This window comes from Xenopus laevis, chromosome 6S (assembly GCF_017654675.1).
Source record: "Xenopus laevis strain J_2021 chromosome 6S, Xenopus_laevis_v10.1, whole genome shotgun sequence".
NCBI lineage: Eukaryota > Metazoa > Chordata > Amphibia > Anura > Pipidae > Xenopus > Xenopus laevis.
This window is the reverse complement of record NC_054382.1, coordinates 44,201,462-44,215,132: the sequence shown is the minus strand read 5'-3', so window position 1 is coordinate 44,215,132 and position 13,671 is coordinate 44,201,462. Positions and strand designations below refer to the sequence as shown.

Below are 13,671 nucleotides of genomic sequence, written 5' to 3'. Positions count from 1 at the left end.
TAATAGGGGCACATAATATGTGGCAGTGGAAAGATAAATACAAGTTAGAAAAATATTGAATAGGGTTACTTGCAAATCTTTATTAAAGGGGAACTCTGGCTTCCAAACCAAAATAATTTGATAAAGAGGCCCACATAACACAGAAACCCCTTATATATCCATCACAGTTACCGGTTTCTTCAAAAAGTATGAATAAATGCCATTTTCTATGCTGAAATACACATGATGTTTAACAGTTCTTCTCTTCCTGCATCATTTGAAATCCTGGCAGATATTGAGGGACTAAACACTGATGTTACAAATTGTAACAACTTCTCTGCAGTTTACAGACAGTTCCATCTTTGTAAGTCCATCTGAAGCCTTATATAAAAATACACCCAGAACCATAAACACAAATAAACCTTTTTTGTAAAAAATAAAACATAAATGGACCCCTTATACAAGACAGATTTTCCATTTGCTTTGCTTATACAGATATGGGACCTGTTATTCAGAATGCACTGGACCTAGGGTTTTCTGGATAACGGCTCTTTCTGTAATTTGAATATTCACACCTTAAGTCTACTAAGGTAGTTCACCCTTAAGTTAACTTTTATTATGTTATAGAATGCTCAATTCTAAGCAACCTTTCAATTGGTCTTCATTGTTTATTTTTTACAGTTTTTGAATTATTTGCTGCCTTTTTCTGACTCTTTCCAGCTTTCAAATGGGGGTCACTGAACCCTTATAAAACCAAATGCTCTTTGAGGCTACACATTTATAAACATTGCTACTTTTATTTATTACTCATGTTTCTATGCAGGCCCTGTGCTATTCATTTTACAGTCTTTTATTCAAATTTGGACCCTAGCAATGAGATTGCAAAATGGAGAACCGCTAAATAAAAAGCTAAATAACCACAAATAAAAAAATAAATAAAATCCAATAACAAATTGTCTCAGAATATCACTCTCTACATCATACTAAAAGTTAACTCAAAGGTGAACAAACCATTTAAATAAACCCAATAGGCTGGTTTTGCTTCCAATAAGGATTAATTATATCTTAGTTTGGATCAAGTACAAGGTCCTGTTTTATTATTACAGAGAAAAAGGAAATCATTTTTAAAAATTTGGATAAAATGGAGTCTACAGGAGATGGCCTTTCCGTAATTTGTAGCTTTCTGGATAATGGGTCCCATACCTGTACATCATAAGGAAACATGTTTTGCTAAATTGCTAGCAATACAAATTGGCACATCTGCATCAGTTTTAAACAAGAGCTTTTATAATGGTTTCTGTTCTTCATTATTGGACTTGCTCTAGATTTAATAAAACCCATGGAGACCAGTAAATGCTATCTGCTGATTGGTTGCTATGGGTGACTGTAGCAAACTTTGCACTTTTTATGATATCCTCACTGATAATGAAAAGACGTTTAAAACTTAAAAATTAATTCATCACATCTGTCCTGTCATAAAATGCGACTACAAACTGTACTAGATGGTTAACAGTTTCACTTGATTAATAACTAGATGGCCTAATTCAGCTGTTATATGTAGCCGGTACATGTTCGCATTTTATTTTCCCAAGATGCATTTTCTGTAAAAGTAGTACAGGTATGGGACCAGTTATCCAGAATGGTCGGTACCTGGGGCTTTCTGAGTAATGGATCTTTCTGTAATATGGATCTTCATACCTTAAGGGGGTTATTTATCAAAGTCTGAATTTATCTCAATATTTTCTGGAAAAAAAAAAAAAAACGACCACATTTTTACAGGTTTCTTTCACCTTATTTATGTTTCACCTTTCCAAAAAAAATTGTTTGCCGGAAAAAAACAGGGAAAAAAACGTGCAAAATACGAATCTTGCGTTTTTTTTGGATTTTCTCCATCCGAAAATCTTTGGGACTTCTCCCATTGACTTATATGCAACCTCGGCAGGTCTGAGATGCCGGATTTTCAGATTCGGACTTTGCCCATCCTCGGGGTATAATAAATCCTGAAAAATTAGTGGGTTTTTTTCCCCCACTAAAAATTCAGATTTTATACAAAAAAAACTAATAAAACTAATTTTTCAGGTTTTTGGCATTCAGAGTTTAGTAAATAACCCCCTAAGTCTAGTAGAAAATGTTTAAAACATTTATTAAACTCAATAAGCTGGTTCTGTTTCCAATAATGATTATTTATATCTTAGTTTAGTACAAGGTACTGTTTTATTATTACAGACAAAAAGGAATAATAATTTTTAAAAATTTGGATTAGTTGGATAGGAGATGGCCTTTCTGTAATTTGGAGCTTTCCAGTTAACAGTTCCCATATATGTAACTTGTTGTTTTTATTAGTTTAGGATGAAGTTTGAAAGATTGTCACTACAATCTATATTCAGCTAATTACCTTTAATATACGGTATGGCTTTATGATCAAACCTTCTGTTTACTATTGTTCTTCAGAACACTACCCCACCTTCAAAGCTTTCAAGACCCTCACATAATCGCTGGATATTCTATGCAACCCACCACTTTTCCTTCTCGAAGAATAAATCAACCCTACTTTAAAATGTATTTTTTCTTGCCTTACATGTTATTTGCTTTGATGCAGACTTATTGTGCAACAGTATTATAACATTTTCCCAGTTTGCACAATATTAAATATAGGTCTTCAGTTTTTAATAAAGAAAAGCAGCATAGCTCTTGAATTGCTAAATTTTGCTAATAGCAGATTGTATTCATAGAAAGGCTTTTCCTGGCACTTAGCATTAGCAGAACAAGGGAACTGAAAAAGCTTTGGAATGTTAAATGGAAACTGAAAATGTGGTTCTCATTAAAGACATACTCAACTCATATCTCCAAGGCGACCCTTCATCCTGACACATGCAATCCTACAACAACAAACTGACATTCTTTTCCATGAACAACAAGTACGAGGGCCTCTTGGCTGATTATATTATCATATTGCAAGGCACAACACAAAGCTGGAAAGGCTGACAACTTTTTGACATTGTAATCTTTTCCAGCTAGGTCAGTGTACTTATGTACAATAAAACCAACAATTACAGTATCCACTAATTTATGATTAAAAAAAGAACATATCTATTGCCAAAATGTTGTATGAGCTCTACAAGGTTTGTTTATTGGTAGGGAAGAGAAGTTACACATATTCAGAGCAGGCCCTTGGCTTATACCCTTAATTAAAATAATGAAGTGCCTTTTATTACAGCTACTTTTATTATCTACATCATGTCTATATAAACAATTGCCTATCTTAAGAGTTAAATGTAATGGTAGTGGTAGGAGTTTCAGCCTTCCCACATCAACTCTGAAACTGTACGAAGTGGAAAAGGTTTATGGAAATCCCCAAAAATGTTCTTCAACTCTCAGTATGTTTCCATATAGTCTTGAAATCTCTCTCATTCAATAAAACGGCATAAAACATTATTATGCAGAGCAGAAAAAAAAGGAACATACATCAAATTGTACTTCGCTAAATAATTAAGTGAGCTTTGGAGAAATGTTTAACCATTTTGTTTTAAAAATTAAGCTATTATATTCTAGTTACCGTAATAGAATATCACTTAATATCATCAGTGAGATCAATGATGTAGTAAAGCTAGCACAATGATGTCTCCCATTAGAAAAATGGCTTTCTGACTTTTAAGAAGTCATGAATAGATGTGGTTGGAACTTGCCCACTACACCCAATGTTTCATTAAGTTGAGAAATAGAGGCAGATGCTTCTGTGATCGGATTGGTGTGACTGTATTAAAGAAGTAGGTGTTATAATTGGGTGTATGTTATTGTGTCAACCTTTAATATTAAATTCTAGGAGTCATCTATATAAATTAAGATAACTCAGTGCTACATTTAAAAAAAAGTAAATTCAACAGTAATTAATACTAGCCTTATGTTTTTAAGCCAACCCAAATATGAGCAATATAACTAGTACTGGCAGCCTTGCAAGCTCTATAGCATTATGAAGAAGAGCTCTTTACAAAGGAAACAGTGTATATGTGTGTGTATGTGTATATATATATATATATATATATATATATATATATATATATATATATATATATATATAATACACAAAAGCCATGAATATCTTGTAAATTATAAACGGTGAGTACTGATGTCATCAGTTATAAACGGTGAGTTCTGATGTAATTTCTGCCATTTTCCTCTGAGTTTCATGAAAACTCCTCGGTAACTTATAATATCCTTATATTTTAGAATAGGGGGTACTTTATTCACTATATATATATATATATATATATATATATATATATATATATATATATATATATATATATATATATATATATATATATATATATATAGTGTTCTGTTGTTGTTCCTCTTATCTTATTTATAGAACAATGTACTGTCTTAATAAATAAAAAATAAGATTAAGATGGAGTCTATGGGAGATGGCCTTCCAGTAAATCTGAACGTTCTGGATAACAGGTTTCCAGGTAACTGATCCCATACCTGTATAGCCTTCTCAAATTCAGTTACATCACATCATATTCAAATACAATGATATGAAAGTGGACAGAGCCTGTTTGGATAGACAAATATCCTAATACTGCACATATTTTGAAAACTGTCCAGTAGTTATAAAATGTCATTGCTCAAAAATATGAACTAATTTATCCATTTTATATCCATTGAATATTTCTGTCCCAAATCACAATTATATGCAATATGCACTTTAAAGGAATTGTTCAGTATAAAAATAAAAACAGGGCTGTGCAAAATAAAAAACATTTCTAATAGTTAGTTAGCCAAAAATGTAATGTATAAAGGCTGGAGTGACTGTATTTCTAACATAAAAGAACCCAATTTCCTGCTTTGCAGCTCTCTTGGTATCCACTGACTGGTTACCAGGCAGTAACCAATCAGTGACTTGAAGGGGGGCACATGGGTCATAACTGTTGAATCTGAGCTGAATGCGGAGGATCAATTGCAAACTCACTGAACGGTTATGTCCCATGTGGCCCCCCTTAAAGTCATTCACTAACTCAGAGTTAGAGAGCTGAAAAGAAGGACGTTGGGTTCTGTTCTGTTAGACATCCAGTCACTCCAGCCTTTATAGATTTTTGCCTCACTGAAAACATTTTTTATTTTGCACAGCCTATTTACCCAGTGTTTAGTTTTACATTGAACTGTTCCTTTAAGAAAAGCCTGCATTTAACATTTGCCATAGGTACAAACACAAAGTCCCCGAAGAACAAGAGACGTAATTTACAACCATAAGTAGTAAACAGGTCAGATTGATAGTATAAACAAAAAGTACCTTTGAAAAAGAGTTCACTGCTCCATAGAGAACTAAACAACCTTTACGCACAGCACCCTACATCTTCCTATAGGTGTTGATGTCAAAAACAACAGAGGCAAGAAGCTGAGATGGTTAGAATAGATGAGGTGTGAGCTGCTAAAACAATGAAGGCCAGTCAGGGGGAGATTTTTGTAAAATGCCTGTTTGGTCCAGGGAGGCCTGGTCACCAAGTGTATAATTTGACTTAAAATCATGTTTGCTGCCTTAGGTTCCCTTGAAATGATTGCCGATTGGATTATACAGCAATGTTTCTAAGCTAAAGTTGATCATAAATGGAACGATGACCTGTGATTAAGTGCCAGAAGGTACGACTATGTATTGATTTATTCTTTGCCTTAAAATAAAGTTTACAGTTTTTTTTACAAGCCTGTTTGTGGGATCTGTGAGTGCCTGCCAGTTTTTCCTTTGTTTGGATACCTCCACCTTGAGCTGTAGGTCTCGAGCATGTGCACCCAGACCCCACGTATTACTGGTGAGATAATAAACTTATTGGTACAGTGTATTACATTTTATATTGTCATATATAGGTCAGATATGGTACATCTGCCTACAACTCTTAACATGTTCTCCTGGCAGAGGTGGAAGTGGGTATTCCAGTTCTGCAACATCTGCAATGTTTGAGTTCTCCTGCTGTAGAGGAAGGAAGGGAAATTAGGGCAACTCCTCAGTGTACCACGTCCAGCTGGTTTCCCTGGGAAGGCTCTTTACTGCCATACTAAACTGCAGTGACACTATGCCCTGAGAAAACCATTACACAATACTTCCACCTCTCCTAGAAGGTACTCCAATTAGAATTTCTAGCTTACAATAAACAAAAGATCTGGGGGTTTTTTTTAGCTTTAACTGTGTATTCTAACAAAAAGCCAGGCATGTTTGACTGCTACTGGGAAGCATGATGGGTATGGGGGGGGGGTCATTTTATTCAAATTTACACTGAACAAAAAAAAATCAATAAAAAAATAATTTGCAGTTTGAAAACAAGACTTTTTGTGATGTTATATGCTCTTTAACCAATAATACATATTAAACTCTTGGTGGCAGAGGATGCTGGGAGTTGAAGTTCAGCAGCAGCTGAGACAACTAGTAAGCACTCCTAGAGGAATTTCATGCAATATTATACATAGCGCAGACAGTGGTTAACTAGATCTGTGAATACGGATGGGCGAATTTAACCCGTTTAGTTTCGCCAAAAATTCACCGCCGGCAAAATTACGCTAACGCCCATTAAAGTCTATGGGCGTCAAAAAAATTGTCACGCAGCGAACTTTTTTTATTTTGACGCACAATGCCATACAAGTCTATGGGCGTCATTTTTTCCGCGAAACAAGGCGAAAAAATTCGCTCATCCCTATCTGTGAACAATGTTCCCTCTAAGGTGTGCACATGTGAGCACAGACATACATGTTGAGTCCAGTGCACACAACAAATTGTGGTGGGCACAAAAAATTTTGTACAACTTCTAACCTGAGCACACAGTTTTTAAAAACTGCGCACACCAGTTGAAAATGCACGCAAAAAATATTTTTTTTATGAGCACATAGCCTAGAGGGAATTAGAGGGAACATTGTCTGTGTACTATAATTGACAAAGCAGCATTATTATACACTACTATACTTTCAGGTACCCCAAACTGGCATATAAATAAGCAGGTTCAGTGTTATGCTTTGGTAGAAAAGGAACTTGGCTTGGACCCTCGACACTACAGGGGCCCCATAAGAGAAAAATTAAGGAAGAAGGTGATTTGTGCCCCCTATTTTCAAACTCCAGTGCTGAATATAAGGATTAATAAGAGGATGTAACAAATGGTGCCAAAAAGTCGGCAACTTAAGCACTGTATAACTATATTCAGTCTCTTTTGCGCCCAAGCAACAGGCTGATTTCACTTTCTTTATGATAGCACATTCTGTATACAAAAACTAGAATACTAATGAATGGTGTGGGTCTAACTTGCATATTGTAATTGTTGCTCAGTTACAGCTCTCTTCATCGCCAAATAAACAGTTATGACCTTATCAACAATTTCCAGATTATAAAATTGTATTAGCATTGTATCTTTGGATTCAGCCATATGCCAAAACCTGCAAAACTTTTTACTGAATAACAAACCAAAGCTGTACCCCAATTTGCACATTTACATTTATGAAAGCTTTTTTCAAAATTGTGTGTGTACACAAGATTGCTGCCTCTGTTCGTTCGCCACTTTAAGGGCTATTCCACACGGGGAGATAGCGACGCGTTTGCGGTCGCGGCGACAAAGCGCCGCGACAGTCGCCGCGACCGCGTCGCTATCTCCCCGTGTGGAATAGCAGGGCTAGTCCACACGGGGAGATAGCGACGCGTTTGCGGTCGCGGCGAAAAAGCGCCGCGACCGGCGCAGGCGACAGTTTTGTATGGGCGCCTATGTAAAAACGCCTGTGCTAACCACACGAGGCGATGCGCTTTTCAACAGTCGCCTGAAAATGCCTCGCCAGGCTTTTTCAGGCGACTGTTGAAAAGCGCATCGCCTCGTGTGGTTAGCACAGGCGTTTTTACATAGGCGCCCATACAAAACTGTCGCCTGCGCCGGTCGCGGCGACTGTCGCGGCGCTTTGTCGCAAACACGTCGCTATCTCCCCGTGTGGACTAGCCCTTAAGCAGTGGGCTTTTTGTTTGTTCACATTTTTTTTTTTGTTTGTTTTCCCCCTTTCAGATCCAACTTGACCAGAACTTGAACTGAACTTTATCCAAGATTTGAGTTTGTCCTTTAAATGTATATACGCTGTTCTTCTTTTGTCAGCAATGTATAAGGGAAATTAAAAATCATCAGGGGGTTGTATGACCTCAGGGATCCTGTCGGTGGCTTCTAATATACTTGTAATGTACAGTAGGAAGGACAGTTCAGGTATAGGATCTGTTATCTGGAATCCGGTATCCAGAATGCTCCAAATTACAGAAAGGCTGTCTCCCATAGACTCCATTGTATCCAAATAATCCATTTTTTTTAAAAATTATGTCCTTTTTCTCTGCAATAATAAAACAGTACCTTGTACTTGATCCAAACTAAGATATACATAATCCTTATTGGAAGTAGAACCAGCCTATTGGTTTTATTTCATGTTTATTTGATTTTCTAGTAGATGTATGGTATGAAGATCAAAATTACATAAACATACATTATCCAGAAAACCCCAGGTCCAGAGCATTCTGGATAATAGGTCCCATACCTGTATAAAATCTGTTACACATGGTTTGCATGTCTAATATATACGTGCACATGTTCATTGCCGATATATCATGTCATAGAAGTTAAAATCGCATGTGCCCCTTTGCCACTATTTCTGCATTGTACAACTGATTTCTATATCATTTATTTATATGCAACATCTGGCATCATGCTATGCTAGGTTATTTCCTACACCTGCGGAAGCATTTTGTATAGGAGTTAGCAGAACACCCCCCATCTATCACCAATGAAAGATTGTACTCTGAAGTCCGTTGTCTTACTCTCGACTATGTGCCAGCCAAGCTGAGTGGCATCAAAAAATAAACAATGGCAAAATAAAATGAATTGCAAGAAAACACGTTGCTTATGATTCATCATGGCTTGAGTCTAGTTTTACATTTTTAGAAGACCCAGCACAAATAAAACCAAGTGAGGTTAGATACTGCGGTACAGTCACAGGGCAATGCACTTCCATTGTGGCTCCACCTGAAAGCTGCAATGTGCCACTAGAAGCAGGGCCCCTGCTGCATGAGGTTACTGAAATATCCTAGACACAAAGGCCTCCAACAAAATATATGCCACCATCCTTAGCTAGGAGGAGACCCTAGGAACGGACACATTCCTAATGAACAGAAGTTGAAAAAAAAAACAGCAGTATGTTAAAAATCCACAGCAATGTCCGAGAATGTAAATAGTCTGATATTCCCCTGGATTTGTTTCAGCATATCTTGGAAGACTTAACTAAAATGCCCACGCATTGGTTTGCCCATTCCTGCTTTAGCATAACTATTGATCCTTTTCAAAACGATATAAAGTCTCTGCATTTGTTCCCTTATGAAATGAAAGCCAATATCCAGTCCTAACAAAGGCGAAATGCCTAAATGACACTCTATGCTAGGTACATCCAGCGTACAGTCATGCAGCTGCTGTTTTACTTCATTTGCTATCAGCCTCTGACAGTTTTTAGTTGATAGGGGATTCTGGGAACTATAGTTTGCCTATTGAACTTATATAATACCTCTCCTTTAATAAGCAGCCCTCGCAAAGGAGATATTACTAGCAGGAAGGTCCAATCTGATCCGTGTGGCAGGGGGTGCTGGGATTAGTAGTAGCACTTGAACATCCCTGTTATAGTACAAACATAGGCAATATTATCGTTTTTAAAGCAACAAAGCCTTTGGCACACAGCTGTCATAGTATTTCCCCTCATCTCATGCCAGTAGCCAGGGAATCCAAATAAGATGCGTGTTATAATACTGCCAATATCTGCAGTGGCAGGACAGACAGAGCCAGACACACCTCCCACCCTGACAGACTGGCCAACAAGCAGAACCTTGCCAGTCATGACTAACAGGCACCCAGTTAAAGCCTCAGCACTGTACTACCTGGATCCGGGGGTCCACTTCCTCCTCCTCATCTTCTTCCTTCAGCTGCTCATTCTCCTGCTGCCCCATGTTCTTTATCAGTATTGTATCCATTTTGCTGCACGAGAATGTGTTTCTGCGGCAGCAGCTGTGTCTCTGGGACCTGCCTCCACTACACCGGGCAGCCGCCGCAGCTCAGTGAACCCCCTGCATGGCTCTCCCTCAATAGCCTCCACAGTCTGCCCGCCGAGCTCTTCCCTGCTTGGCCAGTACAGAGCCAGACCCAAATGCAGCGAACTCAAACCTATTTCCCTTGTGCAAATGGGAAGCAGCGGGAGGGGGAGGGAGATGATGTCGAAACCCCGCCCACAAAGCTGTCACTGGAAGGAGGGAGAACTCATCTTCTGCGCTGCGGATGTGTGAGGTTATTGCAAAGACAATGGGGCTGGATTAGTGGCAAAATTCAGGTTGCAGCCCCGAGTTGCAATCCACTATGGAGCATGCTGGAATATGTAGTTAATTAAAGGGTCTACAAGATATTATTTATACCGACACACCTGGTGGGGATTCATATGATCACCTTTTACCCCTTCAATTCAAGCTCAATGGGGATGTAAACCCCCACACATAATGGTTTACCTTATAGTTAGGGATGAGCAAAATATCTGGGGTAGTTTGCCACATTTCGTATAGGAAAACAAAAACACCCACAGACTCTAATGGATAGTAAAAACAAATGTTGCGCAGTTTGAAAAATTAGTGGTTTCAAAAAAACACCCACTGACCTGTGCGTTTGGCAACATTTTTACCTCAGCTCTGTCTTTAAATCATCCTAGCCCCTGATCTGACTCTATTGCCTTTATTTAAATTTTTCACTGGGCCAGGGCCCACCTTAATTTATATATAAAACTAACATCATTTATAACTAGTCTCGAAGATAACTAGGACAGGAATTAAAGGGGTGGTTCACCCCTTTAATTCCTTTTAGTATGTTATAAAATGGCCAATTCTAAACAACTTTTCAATTGGCCTTCTTTGTTTTTTTTTTTAATAGTGTTTTAACAATTTGCTTTCTCACTGGCCCCATCTAAAAAGAAAATTAACTATAAGGCTACAAAATTATAGTTATTGTTACTTTTTATTACTTGTCTTTCTATTCAGGTTCTCTTCTATTCACATTCCAATCTCTTATTCAAATCAGTGCATGGTTGCTATGGTAATTTGGACCCTAGCAACCAGATTGCTGAAATTGCAACCTGGAGCTGCTGAATAAAAAGCGAAATAACTCAAAAACCACAAATAATAATAAAACGAAAACCAGTTTTCTCAGAATATCACTAAAAGTTAAAGGAGAAAGAAAGGCTTTGTGCACTTGGTGATGCCAAATGCTACCCCCCCCCCAAGTGATTGTATTGGCTTACCTGAAACCCCAGGCTGGTGCTCCTATCAGCAGAAAACTGCACCGGTCCGGGGTTATACCAGTGAGCACCACAAAGCAATCCTCTTTCTTCACGCGGTTGCACTTGCTCAGTAGAATGAAAAGTCAAAATTTAACTAAAAGTTTGTTATTTCGTTCAACTTTGCATGCGTCTGCCACGGGAAATTTGAAGAAAGAAGAAGCTAGAAGATGATCACTCCGTGGTTCTAACTTGTAGCGTCAGAGCGGGTCAAGGAGGGGTCGCATCGCTAGTGCAGTGAATGCTATTGCGTTTTAAAAAATTCGGCTCTGAAAGTTACCAAAGGGCGGCTTTTTGCCACCCCTGGTAACTGGCCGCTCTGTGCCGCCTGAGGCAAGATTCTCACCTTGCCTCATGGCCGGAGCGGCCCTGCTCACTGGTATAACCCTGGGCCAGTCGAGTTTTCTGCTGATAGGAGCACCGGCCAGGGTTTTCAGGTAAGTCAATACAATCACTTGGGGGTGCCTAAAATTTGGCACCCCCAAGTGCACAAAGACTTTCCTTCTCCTTTAAAGATGAACAACTCCTTTAAGAGTTTACCCTAAACTAAATGTCAGCTCACAATGATTCTTCTAGTTACTCTGATATGATCCTATCTCATCAAGTCCCTGCAATAAATACCCAATTGCCTGCTCAGTAATCTGCACCAGCAGTTATGCTCACCCCATCCATTGCAAAGGTAACCTGTCACCTACACATAAAAAGTATCATAATAAAAGTAATTTGCAAATTAAACATGATAAAGGGCCTAGCCCGAAACATGTGTTCTTCACATTCACAATAAATGTATTTGCAGTCAAAGATTACTGCCGTGGATCTGTCCTGCACCTCGATTTTATTTCAATTGAACATGAGACCCATATAACTGTTAAGCTGGCCATAGACGCAAAGATCCGATCGTACGAATCGTGGATTCGTACGATTTTCGGACCGTGTGTGGAGAGTCCCGACATTTTTCGTCCGTCGGAGATCGGTCGTTTGGTCGATCGGACAGGTTAGAAAATTTCTGTCGCCTGCCGATAATATCTCTGCGTGTATTGCCGATCGTACGATTTTCAGTGGGAGACTGTCACTAGTGTTGTCAGACATAAGTATCGTACGATTGCTGTCAGGGGCAGAAAATTGGGTGATCTGTTCTTATTTGATCGGAATGGTAAAGACTTTGATCTGAATGGTTAGTGGAGGGTCGGGAGATGGGAAAGTCCGATCGTACGTTGATTCGTACGATCGGATCTTTGCATCTATGGCCAGCTTTATAAATGTATTTAAAAATCGGAGCTGTCAATTATATATTGCCAGCCCCGCTTCTATACCTTTGGCACTTTCACTTTCCATTCAGCACTTTCTATACAGTATATCACTGTGCTCCTCATATGACCCCTTCCTCCTCACCATCTATAACTGTTTAGCCTGTACATGAGAATGGTCACTAAGTCCCCATTCTGGCACCTACACAGGATTTTGGGTTGAAACAAAAATTTTCCTTAAAGGGGTTGTTCATCTTGGAGTTAACTTGTAGAGAGTGATATTCGAAAACACTTGGCAATTGGTCTTAATTTTTTATTTTTGTGGGTTTAGAGTTACTTGCTTTTTGTTGTTTAGCAGCTCTCCTGTTTGCAATTTCAGCAATCTGATTGCTATGATCCGAATTACCCTAGCAACATTGCAGTTATTTTAATAAGAGACTGGAACTTGAATATGAAAGGGCCTGAATAGAAAGAGGAGTTAAACACAGTAGCAACAACAATACATTTGTAACCATACAGAACCGCTTTTTAGACAGGGTCAGTGACACCCATTTGAAAGCAGAAAAGAGTCAGACATAAAAGGCATATAATTAAAAAAGCTATATAAAATAAATAATGAAGACCAATTGAACAGCTGCTTACATCTGGTCATTCTATAGCATACTAAAAGTTAACTTAAAGTTGAACAACCTTTAATAATAGTGCCCACACAATGGTCCCTGCCTGCTTCCTGTGATTGTAAAAAGAAAATAATTTAAATAGTGTAAGTAAATTGGTTACCAGGCAGTAACCAATCAGTGACTTGAGGGGGGGGGCTCATGGGTCATAACTGTTGTTTTTGAATCTGAGCTGCATGCCGAGGACTAATTGCAAATCCACTGAACAGTTATGTCCCATGCCGCCCCTCTTAAATGCGCTGACTAACTCAGAGTTAGAGAGCTGAAAAGCAGGAAGTAGTGTTCTGGCTATTGTGTTAGACATCCAGTCACTGCAGCCTTTATAGATAAATTTTTGGTTAACTAACTATATTAGAAACATTTTTTATATAGTTTTTAGTTTTACACTGAACTGTTCCTTTAAGGTGACA

General features: G+C 38.3%; 1 protein-coding gene across 1 annotated transcript in view; it reads right to left on the bottom strand.

The window, feature by feature from the left end:
* sh3bp5.S (SH3-domain binding protein 5 S homeolog) overlaps positions 1-10,233 on the bottom strand; it is a 41,733-nt gene extending 31,500 nt beyond the window's left edge. The window contains exon 1 of the mRNA XM_018269325.2: positions 9,902-10,233. Coding sequence (XP_018124814.1) covers positions 9,902-9,994 — 93 coding nt within the window. The 5' untranslated portion in view covers positions 9,995-10,233. The remainder of the gene's footprint in view (positions 1-9,901) is intronic.
* Between the last annotated feature and the right edge of the window lie 3,438 nt (positions 10,234-13,671).